General features: G+C 39.3%; 1 protein-coding gene across 1 annotated transcript; it reads right to left on the bottom strand.

The window, feature by feature from the left end:
- Window positions 1–15,401: 15,401 nt before the first annotated feature.
- LOC110916628 (aldehyde oxidase GLOX1) lies at window positions 15,402–16,938 on the bottom strand. The gene has a single exon (XM_022161334.2). It carries the CDS (start codon window positions 16,896–16,898, stop codon window positions 15,402–15,404), a length of 1,497 nt encoding a protein of 498 aa, XP_022017026.2. The 5' UTR covers window positions 16,899–16,938.
- Window positions 16,939–18,200: the final 1,262 nt, after the last annotated feature.

Below are 18,200 nucleotides of genomic sequence, written 5' to 3' on the forward strand. Positions count from 1 at the left end.
TGACTAGACATTTCGCGTCGCTTAATTGCTTTGCGATGCATAACCACCATCTTTGTTTTTATTGATTCTATTTCATCTCGTTCTCTACTCCCAATCATCTCACTCGTTTCCTTTCATGTTTTCCTCTTCCAGAATGCCTCCTCGACGCGACAACCAGATAGCTACTGCCGAGCTGGCGGAGATTATTGCGCAGCAGATGGCTGCTCAATTTCCGAATATCTTTGCTCAATGGAACCAGGCCAACAACAACAATGGTACATGCAAATACAAGGATTTTAGCTCGGCTAAGCCACTCAAGTTTAGTGGTTCTGAGGGAGCAACTAGGCTTCTTCAGTGGTTCGAGAGCATCGAGAACACTTTCCGTCATGTGCAGTGTCCTGACAATCGCAAAGTCGAGTTTTCTTCAAGCGTGTTTCAGAAGAGGGCTCTTACATGGTGGAATGGGGTTATGAGAGATCAAGGTGCAGAAGTTGCTCTAGCTCAGACATGGGCTCAACTGAGAGCTCTTATGATGAGGGAGTTTTGTCCTCGTCATGAGCAACGAGCGTTGGAGAAAGAATTTGATGTGTTGAAGCAAGATAGTGGCGAGCACAGGGCTTATACAGATAGGTTTGAGGAGCTGAGTCTTCTTTGCCCGACTATGGTTACCCCACTCGATAAGGCCATCGAAAGATACATCGACGGCCTACCTGACTCAGTACAAGATATCCTTACTGGTAGCAACCCTACCACACTCCGTCAGGCAATCGAGTTATCAGCGAGACTGACTGAGTCGCAGATCCGAAAGAATAAACTACACAGGAAGGGTGACAAGGGCAAGAAGCAGTCGGCTGACAAGGAGGATAGTGAGAAAGGTCAGAACAAGAAGGGAAAGGACTCTGGTTCCTCAAGGGGGTCAAGGAAGCGTAAGGCTTCCCAAAATTTTGCTGTGACTGCCCAAGCTAACCAGGCAGCTCCCAACCAGCCTCCAGCAAAGAAACCCTATTCAGGAAGTGCACCTTTGTGCAATCAATGCAACAGTCACCATCAGCCGCAATATCAGTGCCGTTTCTGTACTAACTGTGGGAAATCAGGTCATCTTGCCAATGTTTGTCGGTTTGCTCAGAATCACGCAGTCCAGAACCCTGCTCAACAGGTTGCTCAACAACAGGGTCAGGCTGCACGACCAAACTACCCACCAGGTGCATGTTATAATTGTGGGGATCTGACCCACTACAGAAATCGGTGTCCAAGACTAGTCAACCAGAACCAGAATGCAAACCAGAATCCGGCACCGGCTCGAGGTCGAGTCTTTAACATGAATGCACAAGAAGCACAAGCAGACAACGAGGTGGTGAACGGTACGTTCTTTATTAATAATCAGCCAGCATCTGTTCTTTTTTATTCGGGTGCCGACAAGAGTTTCGTGTCATTGTCTTTCGAGACAATGCTTCGCGTGTCTAGAACGAAACTAGGTAAACCTTTGACAGTAGAGGTTGCCAGTGGTGAACCCATTGTTCTAAATTCTATTCTGCGCAACTGCCAGTTGAATCTTAACGACCATATTTTTCCTATTGACCTCACGCCAATGCAACTTGGAAGCTTCGACGTTATAGTGGGAATGGATTGGTTATCCAAGCATCGCGCAGAGATAGTTTGTTCTGAGAAGATTGTTCGTGTGCCGCTGTCTACAGGCGAGATCCTACAGGTTCGTGGTGAGAAGCCTGTCGGTGGTCTCAAACTCATGTCCTGTTTTAAAGCACGGAAGTATCTGCGAAAGCACTATGTGGCTTTCTTAGCACATGTTACAGCAGATAAAGGCAAGGGTAAGTCTATTTCAGATATTCCTGTCGTTCGGGATTATTCTGAAGTATTCCCTGAAGACTTACCTGGCCTACCTCCAGCACGCCAAGTCGAGTTCCGTATTGACCTCGTACCTGGTGCAAATCCCGTTGCCAGAGCTCCATATCGTCTTGCACCGTCCGAGATGCAAGAGTTGTCTAAACAGCTGCAGGAACTCTCCGACAAAGGTTTTATCCGTCCTAGCTTTTCACCTTGGGGTGCTCCCGTTCTCTTTGTAAAGAAGAAGGATGGATCTTTTAGGATGTGTATCGATTACCGTGAGCTTAACAAGCTTACCATCAAGAATCGATATCCCCTACCTCGCATTGATGATCTCTTCGATCAATTACAAGGCGCATCTTGCTTTTAAAAGATTGATCTACGATCTGGATATCATCAGCTTCGTGTACATGAAGAAGATATTCCAAAGACAGCGTTCCGTACTCGTTATGGACATTATGAGTTCACAGTCATGCCATTCGGTTTGACTAATGCTCCTGCTGTTTTCATGGACTTAATGAATAGGGTCTGCAAGCCTTATTTAGATAAGTTCATCATCGTTTTCATTGACGACATTTTGATATATTCTAAGACGCGAGCTGATCATGAGCAACATCTTCGTCTTACATTGGAACTCCTAAAGAAAGAGCAACTTTTCGCCAAATTCTCCAAGTGTGAATTTTGGCTTAAGGAGGTTCAATTCTTAGGACACATTGTCAACAAACAAGGTATTCATGTAGATCCCTCCAAGATCAGTGCGATCAAGGATTGGGATACACCTACTACTCCTACTGAAGTTCGTTCTTTTCTTGGTCTGGCGGGTTATTACCGCCGCTTCATTGAGAACTTCTCGAAGATTGCAGTTCCTCTAACTGCTCTAACTCAGAAGAACAAGCCATTTGATTGGGGAGGCAAACAAGAGGAAGCATTTCAGACTTTGAAACAAAAGCTTTGCGACGCGCCTGTCCTAACATTGCCTGAGGGCAACGATGATTTCGTCGTTTATTGCGATGCATCTAAATTAGGACTTGGCTGCGTCCTAATGCAAAGAAACAAAGTCATAGCATACGCATCAAGGCAGTTGAAGATACATGAGAAAAACTACACCACTCATGATCTTGAGTTAGGTGCAGTTGTCTTCGCTCTCAAAATTTGGAGACACTACTTGTACGGTACAAAATGTGTGGTTTTCACAGACCACAAAAGTCTTCAGCATATCTTCAATCAAAAAGAGCTCAACATGAGGCAACGACGTTGGGTTGAACTTCTAAACGACTACGATTGCGAGATTCGCTACCATCCTGGTAAGGCGAATGTCGTAGCCGATGCATTGAGTCGCAAGGAACGTACTAGGCTTCATTGTGTACGTGTCCAATCTGTTATTCAAACTGATATACAAGCCCGTATTTCTCAGGCTCAACAAGCTTGTGTTTCACAAGGTTTAATGGATAAGGAATTTCCTTATCACATAACACCTGCTCTTGAACTGAAAGACAATGGATCGTACTATTTCATGGACCGTTTGTGGGTCCCAAGCCAAGATGATCTTCGTACCTTGCTTATGGATGAAGCCCATAAGTCTCGTTATTCTATTCATCCTGGCTCAGATAAGATGTATAAGGATCTTCGTATTCAGTATTGGTGGCCTGGTATGAAGAAAGACATTGCCTTATACGTATCCAAATGCCTTACTTGCCTTAAGGTTAAGGCTGAACATCAGCGTCCTTCCGGATTATTGGAGCAACCAGAGATCCCAGTTTGGAAATGGGAAAACATTACGATGGATCTCATTACTAAACTCCCACGCACAAAGAAAGGTCACGATGCCATCTGGGTAGTCGTTGATCGTCTTACCAAGTCAGCACATTTCTTACCAATCCGTGAGGATTATTCAGCTGACAGACTTGCTCAAATCTACGTGGATGAAATCGTAGCTCGACATGGTGTTCCTTTGAACATCATTTCTGATAGGGATGCTCGTTTCACTTCTCATTTTTGGAGAACCATGCAATCTGCTATGGGGTCCCAACTTAATTTGAGCACAGCTTATCATCCGCAAACGGATGGTCAATCTGAAAGAACAATCCAGACACTGGAGGATATGCTTAGAGCTTGTGTGATCGACTTTGGTGGTAGTTGGGATTCACATCTTCCATTGATTGAATTCTCCTACAACAACAGTTATCACTCCAGCATCAACATGGCTCCTTTCGAGGCTCTCTATGGTCGTAAATGTCGTTCACCAGTCTGCTGGAATGAGATTGGCGAGGCTCAGCTTACTGGACCTGCCCTCATTTTAGAGACAACAGAAAAGGTAAAGAAAGTTCGTGATAACCTTCAGACAGCTAGAAACCGTCAGAAGAGTTACGCGGACCTAAAACGCAAACCCTTGGATTTTCAAGTCGGTGATCGAGTATTACTTAAGGTCTCACCTTGGAAAGGTGTGATCAGATTTGGAAAGAAAGGAAAACTTGCACCTAGATACGTTGGACCATTCAGGATCGTCGAAAGAATCGGTAAGGTAGCCTACAGACTTGCGTTACCTCCTGAACTTGGAAATGTTCATCAACCTTTCACGTGTCCAATCTCAAGAGGTGTTTAGCCGATGAGAACCTCCACATACCGCTTAATGAAATTCGTGTTGATGAAACATTGAAATTTGTTGAGAAACCGGTAGAAATCATGGAACGTGAAGTCAAGTGGCTCAAGCGCAAGCGCATTCCTTTGGTCAAGGTTCGTTGGGAATCTAAACGCGGACCCGAGTTTACTTGGGAACGCGAAGACCAAATGAAGGCAAAATATCCGCATCTTTTCCAATCAGTTTCCTCTAAATAAATTTCGGGACGAAATTTCCACAAGTAGGGGAGACTGTAACATTTGTGCCTGTAATCATTGTGAACAGTTCAATTATCAATAAAATAATGTTATTTAATCCCAATGTTTGTTTCGTTGTGCCTTACATTTTTCGTGTTTTGACTTTTGTTCAATTTCAAACTCTACATCGCTTTCTAGAGAATTATACGCAAACTGGTGCGAAAACGTACTCCGTTTAATGCGACAAATACTCCGGAACATCAACATATACTCAACATACCTTAAATAGCCTTTACATAACTTAGAAATAAGTTTTGAAGGCTTTGGTATGGCAAAAACAAGTAAATTCGCTTACAGGGACTAAACTTGACAAACTGCGAAAGTATGCCAATTTGAACTGTAACGAACATTCCGGAACATGTCCATAAGTTAAACATACCATAAATATCCTTTACATGGCTTAGAAATAGGCTTTGAGGGGTTTGGTATGCTAAAACAAACTTTTGGATCATTCAGGGACCAAAAATGTCAAAAAGTGCACAAGTTTGCACTTTCGCGCATAACTGACGTTCTGAATACATCCGGACATCCAAAAATTTATGTAAGCATCCTTATATTATGCCTAAGTGTTTGGCATAAGAAAAATCCATTCGTCGCGTCTTTTGGATCGTCTTTTGCGCTTATGCGCACTCCGTCGTAATTTACCGAACATCGCGACCGTACGGCTAAACGAACCGACATCCGACATATTTTTGAGCACATTTTCAGTTCCCTATACTTTAACATCATTTTAGAGCTTTGAAATGAGGTTAACGGAGCTTAAACGTGCCAAAAACGCATCGAATACCAAGTTTTGGCGCTGCAGGGACTAAAGTTGTAATTCTGCCAAACTAGGGCCTTACGGACCGTAAGGCAAAACCCATACGGTCCGTAAAGGGTCCCCAGATCAGCAGAATCAACATTTAATGCTGATTGGCTCTTCAGATTGCGAAAGGGTCGAATGCCTTTTCACCCAATGAAAGGCCAAGGGCCAAATTCAGTGTATTTAACCCCTGGACACATGTACGCACGAGATCAAGGCACGATATTCGATAAAACGATCCTAACGGTTCCACTTTTCCTATAAATACCCCCCCCCCATTTGTGTAAAAACCCACAAGAATCAGATCTAAAGCTCTAAGTTGAAACCATTGTTTCATACCTGAGCTATTTGGTCTTGATTAGCACTCGGGGACCCTCCGTAAGTCTTCTTTCGCTCTTTTATTCGCTTTTCGAGTCCGAAAGTCGACGTTTAGTTGACTTTCTGCATTGACCAGCTTATGGTCGATGCGAAGTTCATGGAACTTCATAACGTGAGCGTGATCACGATGGTTATGGTCCGTAGTGACCATACCTACTGATTTCCCCGTTATCTAGGCTCAGTGACGAGTCGTAGTTTCGACCAAAATGCGCATTCTTGCGTATTTTGTAACCAAACTACTCGTGAGCATCAAAGCCGTTTGTTTTGATGCCAAACCTGTTTTCTAAACTTAGTTAAGCATGTCCTAACATGCTTAGCTCGTCACTTTTAGTGTAGTGCTTATATAGGGTCGTAAGGTAAGCGATCTAAACCATCGCTTATACTTTCGAACCCGACCCATTTGGTCGGTCATTAGGACCCAACCAAACACATTAGGTGACCATAGCTATAACCTTCCGAGGTTATACCGTGTGGTCGCAATGTTAGGCGTTCCGAACGCGTTCTACGCGAACGACGCGTTAGGGTAACCTAAGCTACCTAAACGGGTCGTGATGGACCGTAAGCACTTAGGTTAAGTTTCATTTTAGTATGTAGGCTTGTTTAAACCATATTACACGAGTCTCCATACTCGTTTGGTTTACAAACCCGCGTACTATCCGATCCTCCGATTTAGGTCCGGTATATTAACATAAGCTACCTAATAGGTGCCGTTGATATTCCGTGATCTCTCGCATTTCCTGATTTTTTCACAAGAACAACAAAGCAACCTCAGGTGAGTACATAGAACCCCATCTTTTACTGTTTTCCAAACTGTTTTGGGGTGAAACACATGTGCCTATCTGTTACATTCATGCTTTCCATGTTTTCACATCATATGCCTGCTATGTTGTTAGTACATTATAATACATGATTTCATTACATTTCATGCTATGTATGCCCATTGTGTGCGTACTTAGTACATTGATTTACATTACATTTCTGTTGCATATGTTTACTCAGCATATGGACACATTGATTTACATGAACATTTCTGTTGCATATGTTTACTCAGCATATGGACACATTGATTTACATGAACATTTCTGTTGCATATGTTTACTCAGCATATGGACACATTGATTTACATGAACATTTTTGTTGCATATGTTTACTCAGCATATGGACATATTGATTTACATGAACATTTCTGCTTCGTATGTTTACTTAGCATACTTAGTACAATTGTTTACATCACATGCCTACATTTTGTTATGACATTTGGTTTGTTTAACATGGGACAATACATTCATTAACATTAGCTACGCCGTTCGTTAGTAGGTAGTGGTACCATAGGAATTGACAACTCCCATTCCTGAAGTCCTGGGTTTGATAGGACTGGAAGGAATGACCGAATTCGATATACATAACTTAGATAAACCTTTAATTTGTTTAAGGGTTTATCGCCGCAGTCTCAAGGCTTGGATGTATGCATAGTTTACAATACCACATAAATGTTAATATCAATAGAGCATGCATTTCCCGCAGAACATAACGCTGATTTAAACCACGTTTTACTTCAACGACTTGTTTTGTGCATATGGTTTAAGTTGATACATTTCGCTTACCATACATGATACATTTTGGGATTACACATTACATGATTTACATTGAACATAAACACGTCGACATTGACATACACATTTGGTGGTTTACATTTGAACATAAACATTTGACATGGTTTACAATAACACTTGGCATTTGGTTTACACATGAACAATTTACATGGTGGATTGGTTTGGGTAAATGAGTTAAGTAACGTGGCATATGTAATATGATACAAACATGGTGGATACGCCGCTGGTACTTCCTATATATAAATGTTTGTATAATATTACATATCGTGGCGTTATCTAAGTCATTTCAGTTTAGACACATTGCATTTTACATGAATAACATATCCTTCACAAGACAATATTTTCACAACTACTTATCTTATTCAACTCATTTTACTTGGTTATTCATTTAACCTTGCACTTATTTATACATATCCTTTGATGTTATCGTTATTCAAATGATTTACAAAGCAAGACAAAGTACAAGGTTCATGACTGACTGTTATTAAACATTCTTTAAACTCAAGTCATGAACCACATTTTCACAAAACCTATGTATCTCACAGGCATTTTTATGCTGACGTACCTACTTTCACATGTGTTTTCAGGAGCTGTTCCATAAGGCGTTGATCACATTACTAGGGCGGACCTGTGCCTTAGTGCCTAACAATGAAGTTAGAACTAGCATAATTATGTTTTGATTTCCGTACTCTCTTTCCAAGACAATGTAACACCCTTGTTTATAAATAAAATACAACTTGTATGCCATGGTTATGAAACAATTTAATTCTGTCCACGACACTCCCCGGCGTTTCCGCCGCGGTTGCATGTTACACGCGGCCGGGGTGTGACATTTGTAGCACCTATAAATTAATATAATAGTCAATTTTTTTTTGACAGTTGACCGTGTAATACACGGGTTTATAAGCTAGCTTATAATAAAAGACTTCAAATAAATAACATACTCATTTTGTGAAATTTGATTCGTAAGGTTTTTTTTTTTTTTTTTGCAGAAGTATTATAACTTATATTCATATTATACCTTCACATTTTGTGAAATTTGATTCGTAAGTATTTTTTATTGATATTTTTTCCCTCAACCCGTGTAACACACGGGGTGAATAACCTAGTATATAATAATCATCTAAGACATTTTACAATTACCTTCCCATCTTTAGAATAAAATTAAATAAAATTAAAAAAAGTTATAGAAAGTGTTTTAAGATTTTTAGACTAACACATTCATTCTCCATTTTTGTCTTCTAAGAGAAAAGTTATATAAATATTTTCTCTCTTATCATAAACCACACCACATAAAAAATAACTTTATATTTCTTTTCCGACCTATAGATAAAGGTTATTCTTTTCTCACATACTATTAATAGCAACACATATTTTCTTTTCTCAAAGCTAAGAGTACAGCGATAAGTCGGTCATTGTCGAAAATAATTGAAACCAATAATTCTTTCGAAAAATATTAAAAGTGAAATGTATTGGAAAAGAACATCATGTTGTCCAAGAAAAATATCTTTTGGATAGTGTTATTATGTCGACTATTGTAAAATTTTTATGTACATACACATCCACCTTCCCCCGTTCATTTTAGAACTAATAATATGTTGCTGTGAGATGGTATAATGCACGTAAACTTACCACATATAAATGATAATTAGAAGTAGAGAAAGTAGAAAACAAAAAAACTAGCCAATGAGCTAGTGGTGGAGTGTTAAGGGAGAGACCTTGTGTTCCAAGTGACTCAAGTTCAATTCCTACTCCTAGCATTTAGTTTTTGCGGCACCTGATGATGATGGGAGACTAGGCGAGTAGGCGGCGATCGCTAGTTCGATCCTTGAACTGAGCGGGTTTTACCTCACCGCACTGTCGTGCCTTCTGGCGAGTGTTCACGGGCTTCGGCCCTAGGTGGGGGTTTTCCCCGGTTCGAAAGGCGAGTGTATCCCGATGTGGTGGATTTCGCCAGTAGCTCATTTGAAGGATTCGTTGACCGTTAAAAAAAGAAAACAAAAAAAGTTACATAACCCTGCATCTTGTGTATCACCTTTGAAACAATAAGTACACGTGCATTGTAGAAAAGTTCTCTAGGTTATTAATATATTATTATTGGTTTTTGAAACAAACGTCTCGAGTTGAATAATACTCTTATAGAAAATATAAAAAACTTTCCAATATGTTTTACACTAAACTTGTTTAAAACAAACCCTTCATATTTTATTTCATATCATTCTACGTTAAATTGGTGATGATGCCAACGCTATTTGGATACATGTCAATTGGTTGACATTTGTTCACACAAGTAACATCCGATTACTCACTAGTTCATTGTCGTTTTAGGGATTTGTACGGCCGAGGATGCCTCTTCATATGCTTTCGTGGCTTCAAGGGCTCAATCTTGGGGTTTACAAAACCACATACTCCGAGAATGTGGTGGGGATGTTTTGGACTCCGATTACAGGAGTGCGTTGGACCGTTTGCATAGTTCTCTTCCCGACCTTGATATTGGCGGTTTCTACATTAAAGACACCGCCCCTCCTAAATCCCAGAAAATTCTAGCGAATGCCTTATATGGCGAAATTGTCAAAAGGTTTGAAGAGAAGTTTGTTTTATCCCCTCGGCAAAGAGCTGTGTTTGAATGTCTACGTGCCCCACATGCTCAGGATTTTCTGTCTGTCACACCTATTGAAGGCTTGGGGCAACACATGTCGGCTGTGGAATACCGTGCTATCCTTAGATACCGACTGATGATTTCATTGTTCCCAGTTGACGACGAGCCTTGTCCGGTATGCCGCAAAGCGTGTTTGGATTCTTTCGGCGAGCACGCGATCCACTGTAAAGAGCTACCAGAGTTTAAATATCGGCATGATTGGGTGAGAGATGTGTTATGTGATGTTCTTAAGCGGGCCGGGATCTCTGCCAAAAAGGAGGCTCCAGTAAATTTCCTGACTGACCCCTTAGAGGGGAGGTCCACTTTACGCCCGGCGGACATCCTTGTGTTTGGATGGGAAGGGGGGAAACACGCTTGTGTAGATTTAACTGGAGTCTCCCCCCTTGTCGGGCTCAAGGACAAGGGCTTTGTTGTAGGGCAAGCGGTGCTCAAGGCAGAGGCGAGCAAAGTGGCAAAACATGAGAAAGCCTGCCGGGAGAATCAACATGTGTTTGTCCCGTTTGCGTTTGATACCTTTGGTGGTCTCGCTCCTGACGCTGTGCGACTCTTGAATCGGGTTCAAAAAGTCGTTAACAGTAATTCTTCGTCGCTAAAGGTTTCAAACTTTGTATTTAGTAGAATTGGTTTTCTATTCAAAAGGGGGTGGCGGCGCAACTTGTTGCCCGACTACCTGCCATTGCTTTGTAATTGCCTTTTTCGTGTGAAATGAAATTCATCATTTATACCATTATTAATCATTTTCCAAAAAAAAAAAAAAATTCATTAGAGAATATTATTCTCTAGTTCTAGATCTTACTAAAATTTTAATCTTCATGACTTAATTTGTGCCTATCGTTGTATTTGTTCTTATATCATCGTTTTTCTATCAAGACTTTGACATGACACACATTTTGTCACATTCTACCTATCTCGAACCAACTCTCGCACTCACTCTCCATGCCACGTCCTTTTGACATGACACTCTCAGCTCAAGGACCTCTTGGATTGTGTTGAGCATTCATTGGATTTCTTAAATTTATGTGAGTGACTTAGTTATGTTATAAGAAATGGTTATGAGTGGTTTTGAGTGAATGAAAGAGAAAATGTTACTGTTCATCTGTAAATATACGGAACACTGTCCATCTCTTAAAAATTTAATATTTTTTAAAGTGGTTGAGAGTGGAAGAGAGAGAAAATGTAATGATAAAGATATAAGATATATTATTTAATTAAAAATTAGAGAGAAAAAATAGTGATTTTTATGTAATTATATAGATAGGAGATAAAGAATTAAATGTGAATGCTATGAATCTTCCTTGTCTTTGGACAAAACATGTCACACTTGTAGTACATCAACATCTACTAGACTTAATTGCATATTTATTTTCTTTCTTATAAAGCTAGACCTTTGTATGTTGTTCATTATGATGTTTTGTTTCTCATTCTGGCTATTACTACTTTATTATCTTTATTGATGATGATTGAAGTCATTTGACTTGAATGTTTCCATCGACATTTGATTTTAGATGATTGATTAGATACCTCATATTAAATCTCCCAACAAAATCTATCTTCTTTCCAGGGGCGGACCCAAGCCCATTGCAAGGTGGGCGGGCGCACCCCCGGGGAAAAAAAAAATTTTGTGTTAAATTCCGTCGAAAATCCCGTCCGCACCCCTTGGAATTTTTCGTCCGCACCCCTTGGAATTTTTCGACCGCACTCTTGAAATTTTTCGTCCGCACCCCTTAGGTAAAAAGTTTTATCAATTTATATTTTAATTTTTTTAGTAAACTCTTATTTAAAAAAAAATACTACCCAAATTATATAACTTTTAATACCTAACTAACTAAACCCAAATACCCATACATTTACCCACTTATAATTCCTAACTAGCTAGCCCACTAAGTCTTATCCCATTTTAACCAAACCCAACAATATTTCAAACTATAATAAAATAATTAAAGCTCAAAACGTTTAGAAATTCTCTCCCGCTCTCTCCCTCTCTTGCGTCCATGCACTGCCAACGAACAACATCACCCAGCGACAACAGTCCAGCAGCCGACGACCACCATAATCAGCCACCATACCACCGTCTTTTGACACCAAATCTAACCGGAATCCGAACACGGGTAAGTTTCTTTGTTATTTTGATGATTTTGGTTGATATTAGAGGAGAAAAAAAGGTAATAAAGTTGTTAAATAGGTTTGAAAATTTATGTGTTTTGACATTGTTTATGGTTGTTTATATATTTTTAGGGTGATTACAACTAACGTTATGATTTCTAGGCTTGAATAGTTGAAAATTAAAATTGAAACATTATGTTATGGAGCGATGAACTTATGTTATATAGAGAAAGAATTGTTTAAAAAATTAGTTTTAAAGATGGTTTGGATAGATTTCAAAAAATGAAAACCCGTAGGGCGTCGACGTTTTAATTATGTTTGTAACAAAGTTAACATGTTTTTTATTATTATATAAATTTAGTTTGATGTTCGTTTGTTTTACATGACCCGACCCGACCCGATACGAACCGATTTTTTTACTCATATACCTAGGGGCCTAAAATTTTTAAAAATGTTCCGCACCCCCATAGAAAAATTCCTGGGTCCGCCACTGCTTCTTTCACGGAGTAAACGTTTGCAACGTGATGGTTCTTCGTTGCTCATAAAAGGTTTAAGTAGCTTTATTGATAATTTAACCATTACTTATCGTATTTCCTTATTTCATGTCTTTAGATGTAACACGATCTCTTGTCCTTACATGTAACACCATAGTTTTCATTATGTATCTTCACCATTATTATATATAACTAGTAAATATCATCCGCGCTTCATGGCGGATTTTTCATAATTCCCCTAGAGTTACTTGTGTGTGAATAGGGGTGTTCACGATCCGATCCGATCCGATCGAGGGTCTGCTCATGCTCGGATTGAATTACAACCGATCCGATCCGAGCGGATCAAATTTGTAAAACCGATCACAAAAGTGATGCTCATGCTCGGATTGAATTTGAATCGAACCGATCCGATCGGCTCGGTTTGGCTCAGTTTTTATTAAATCCTAAAAAAAACGAGCGAATCGTTTTTGCTCGATTGAATAATAAGGCTTCGTTCAAAAAAAACAAATTCTAACTTAAAGTGCGAATACAAAAGCAACATAAAATAAAGTGCGAATACATAAGAAACACAAAATAAAGTGCGAATACAAAAGAAACACAAAATAAAGTGCGAATACAATCAACCAGGCCCAACTAGCAAGAAGCTAGAAAGGACCTGGGACAAACAACAGCTAATCACCAACTATGTTTACATCAAAATTTTGCCAACTGTCGAATGTCATCGATCTCCATCTTTCTCTATGCTACTATAACAAACATACCAAACAGAAACATAACATACCAAACAGCAGATTAAAAAAAACAACGGATTAATAAAAACAGCAGATTGAAGAACTGTTGAAGACCGTCCGAAGATTGAAGACTAGAGACAGCGGCGATATGTGTGTCGGAGATTTGAGGGTCGGAGGCGGAGACTGTGAGTCTGTGACTGTGGAGACCGGAGAGTGAGACCGAGATTCGAGCGGCAATTTGAATACGACTGATTATGGAAGAATAGATTTAGGGTTAGATACTTAGATTTATATATTAAATATTAAGTTGGGTTGAATGTTATTTGGGCTTCTAGTTTTTTTTTGGGCTATTATATTTTTTTGGGTTTTTATCTATAAAATCTATAATATAAATATATATATTAATTATTAATAAAAATAATTCGAGCGAAATCGAGCGATCGACGAGCGAGCGGAGCTATGCTCATGCTCGGATTGAATTTGAATCGAACCGATCCGATCGGCTCATTTACAAACTGAGCGGGAATCGAACGAGCATTTTTCGAGCATTTTTCGAGCGATCGTCGAGCGATCTTCGATCGTCGAGCAGTTTGAACAGCCCTATGTGTGAACAGAAGTCAAGAATAAAGATGCAACAAATAAGTGGTTGCAAAATTGATAGTAACAAAAATACATAAGATCCATATGGATTTAGCAAACCAAATATCATTGCAAGATTGTTTAAAGTTTCATTAAACAAAAAGAAAACTTTGGCAACTTACGACACCCAAACAACTTTGCAATTTTGATATCTTCAGCAAAAAAACTGTTTAAATTTATAATTAGAAAGACCTTATTAAGTAAAGAAGATTTTAAATTAAAGTTCTCCTAAAAGGTAATAGATGTAAACTTTTATGGTAAAATTGTAAAATATAAAACTTTAGTAGTCAAAATGAGAAAATTAAAAAAATAATTGTAGCAAGATTCTAAATTAGAATTTTCTCTTAAAAGGTAATAAATGTAAACTTTTATGGTAAAATTGTAAAATGTAATACTTTAGTGGTCAAAATGAGAAAACTAAAAAAATAATTGTAGCTAAAAACTTCATATTTTATATATATATTAATATTAATAATAATTTGACAACCACTCTCATTTTAACAATACTTAGCTAATAATGTTAAAGATATAGTTACAGGGTTTAGGGCGGAAGGAGTGGTTCCGACAAAACCAACTTGGTGCCAATTCCATGTCCTAGGTGGTATGTTTTCGTTGAAGAGGAGCTTTGTTGACTTTTGAATCCGCAAGGAGGATTAAGATCTTAGACCTCCTAGCCGCAAATTACAAAGGAAATCACACCTTCACAATCACATGCCGCAAGAATAAGCAACCTTTCCGATCCATGTCGTTGACCACTTGCCAGAACCACTCTTTCTGCCCTTACAAACCAAAGTTGTGTATGTACCAGTATTTACATCATGTTTTTCAAAACAAAAACACCATGCATGTTGCAAGTAGCTTAAAATAACCCGATAACCAAAGGGGCATGTAACCTGACCCAACCAATTAATTTTTTTTGTATGTACTAGTGTACTACCATCTTTATCTTTTACAAGTAATGACAATTAAAAAAATAAAAATACTTTCAGTTCAAACCACTAATCCGGTTAACCCATCCAGCCCAACCGGTTTGATTTGTCATTTTCTGAAACCGTAGTTAGCAGTTCATCCAATAAGTTTTATAAAAACATGTATAACTGAACCCGAAACACAACCGCTATATGCTACACGCTACGATTCCAAGAGAAACCATAACCAATCACATATATAATTATACATATGAGATTTACAATTATCCATTCTTATTACAACCCTTAGGTTTATTGTGACGTTTATCTCATTTATTAACTTCAAACACCTAGAGCAAAGTAGTATAACAAAACTTTATCACTGTATGTTTATCCAAACGCCTTCACTTGGAATATCTTGATGCACCACAAACAGTAGATAATATCCTGCCGGAGCGATGTTTCCGGTAGGCGGCATTGCCACACTAACTTGGTAGTTAGAACTTTCAGGATCTGTTGTGACAGGGCAACTATCAAGAACCAACAACCTTTGATTCATCGAAAACGAGTGCGTGTTAAACGATGGCGCCACTAATGTTACCATGACCGAATTCGGGTCCAAATTGTCTGAAACTGCAAATTGCATAAGCACTTGATCACCATACTTCATATTAGCACCCGTCACGGGTGAGATTATAACTGGGCGTAACCCTGACACGTCAGAATCCAAATACGAAGGCGAAAACTCCTCCAAGCTCAATTCAGTCGGATAAAGTACGTTTGAAAATTCATATTTATCGTGCGGGTTACTTCCACCAACCAGAACCCGACCATCTCGAAGCAAAACCGCTGTTGAATGGTACATTCGAGGTATGGTGGCCGGGGTTTGCATCTCGAATCTTGACCCAACCGGGTCACCTGCTCGGTAAACCACGGGGGTTAAAACCGGGTCACGCCCGTATTCCCACCCAGCCGCCCCGGCTGACGCGCCATTAATAATCAAAACATGACCATTTGGTAACAACAACATGTCACCCATGACACGTGCCATAGGCATAGACTCCATAACCCATTGCGGATCCGGGTCGGATATCTTGATCCGACCACAAGTATCCAAAGCCCCATCAAACACCCCATTCATTGCATTGAGGAATGCTGTTCTAGGTGCACCTCCACAAACCATAAACTCAACCTCAGGTACACACCCTTGTACAACCCGCATTGGGAGTAGTACACCCGACCCGGTGCTCGGATAGTTTCTCGGGTCGTCACCGGGGATCTTTGGAAAATTTTTAACAACTTGGTTGTTCACATAGTCGAAAAAAATGGCGCGATTATTCGCGAAAATAAACAAATTGCCATCCGGATAGAGAAATACAAATGGGTATAGATTATTCTCCATATTGGGATCATTTGTTTCAGTTAGAAAGGGGAAATCCACCGCGGCAGCAGTCTCCGGTGTCTTCGGGTAGAACTCGTAGTTAAACGTCCCCCGACCGCCGATGATTATTTGTCGGCCGTCGGGCAGTTTATGATTGGTTGCATACCATCTTTCAGCAACTAACCCATTTGGTACCTCTTGCCAGTCACACGTGTCACATGAGTTATAAGTCCTGACGACCAAAGCGCCGTCAGCAGAGCCGCCAGTTTGAGTTACGGTCCCGTCGGGCATTAAGCTGCCCGACGAGCACCAGACTTTGGAGAGGACGGTTAGAGGACGAACGGAGTTCGATGCGACGTCGTACTCGACGGAGTGGGCAGAGCAATCGTCAGAGTTGGGGCGGCATTTGCCATTTGGAAGAGAGATATTTGAGATTCCGAAATCAGTACGGTCGTATATTAAGACACGGTCGTTTGGAAGGAGTTGCATGTGCATGGCGGAGATCCCAATGTTTGGGTGGAGCAAGTACCATGATTCCCCGTGTACGAGACATGGAGGAGTATGGAAGAGAATGAGGAGGAGAAAGACGAGGAGATGGTAATAATGAGGGGGAGAAGACGACCACATTTGCGTGTTTTCTAACATGTTTTCGAGTAGGATTTAATCAGGTAAAAAAGGGAGCGTTGGTCGCAACTTTAAATAAGGTGAAGATAGATGAGGAAGTTAATCTCATCACATTCATTTCGTCTTGTGAAAAATGTATCTAGTTTAAGAAATTTTTGGATTAATTACATTAATTACATTTACTTCTTTTGATAGTTGCTTTTTTTAGTTTATTAATTAATATTATACATTTTTTGATAAATAAAATTAACACATTAGAAAGCTTATGTAGAGTATTTAAAACTTTCAAATCATCTTAAAAAATTTGTATTGTGATTAAGTATTACATTTTGTATTTTGATTTTTAACAAAATTTAAGTACTAAATTTTGATTATATATTTTTACCTCTATAACTCTTATTGTTATAGAGAAGTCTTTTTTTCTCGATGGCCTATTGGGCTGAAACCCAATTCATCCCTCATGGACCAAAGCTCTCTCGGTAATCTATACCTTATTTCCCTGGTTTTAAAAACCTACTTACCACATACATGCTCACACATATAGGTGCAAAAAAATATGTACCCGGACCCGAAAAAAACTGGAACAAGTATCATTTGTACCCGGGTATTTTATACTCGGAACCGAATTCGACCTTACCCGTAGAGTATGAATAGGGTATGCAATTTGAGATCAATATCTGTATCTGAAACCGTACCCGATTTATACCCAAAAAAACCTAGAACCGGTCATACCCTATACTCGAATCCCGATATACCCTATACACGATACCGGTTTTTTTTAACCCGATAGGATACCCAATTTTTTAAAGTAGATTTTTATGTTTACCTTACAACTTTTATATTTAAGTTTTTTTTTTTTAAAAAAAATGCATATTATAAAGCAAATAATTTGTATTTGAGTAAATTTATGTTATTGTAATTTATATCAATTATTTTTACAAGTTATAAACCAAATTTAATTTTTAAGCAAATTTATCTTTGTGTAAAATAATTTAAAAATCTTATTGTTTAAAGCCGGGTATTAATACCCGAACCTATACCTGGTTCCAATACCTGGTTATACCCAAACCCAATAACATCCTACCCGGGTACATAGGGTATGGTTTTTCTCTTCAATACCCGTATCCGGACCCTACCCGGTTTCTCTCAATACATGATTTTCCAATATCCGAT

The sequence above is a fragment of the Helianthus annuus genome, chromosome 16 (assembly GCF_002127325.2).
Source record: "Helianthus annuus cultivar XRQ/B chromosome 16, HanXRQr2.0-SUNRISE, whole genome shotgun sequence".
Classification (NCBI taxonomy): Eukaryota; Viridiplantae; Streptophyta; class Magnoliopsida; order Asterales; family Asteraceae; genus Helianthus; species Helianthus annuus.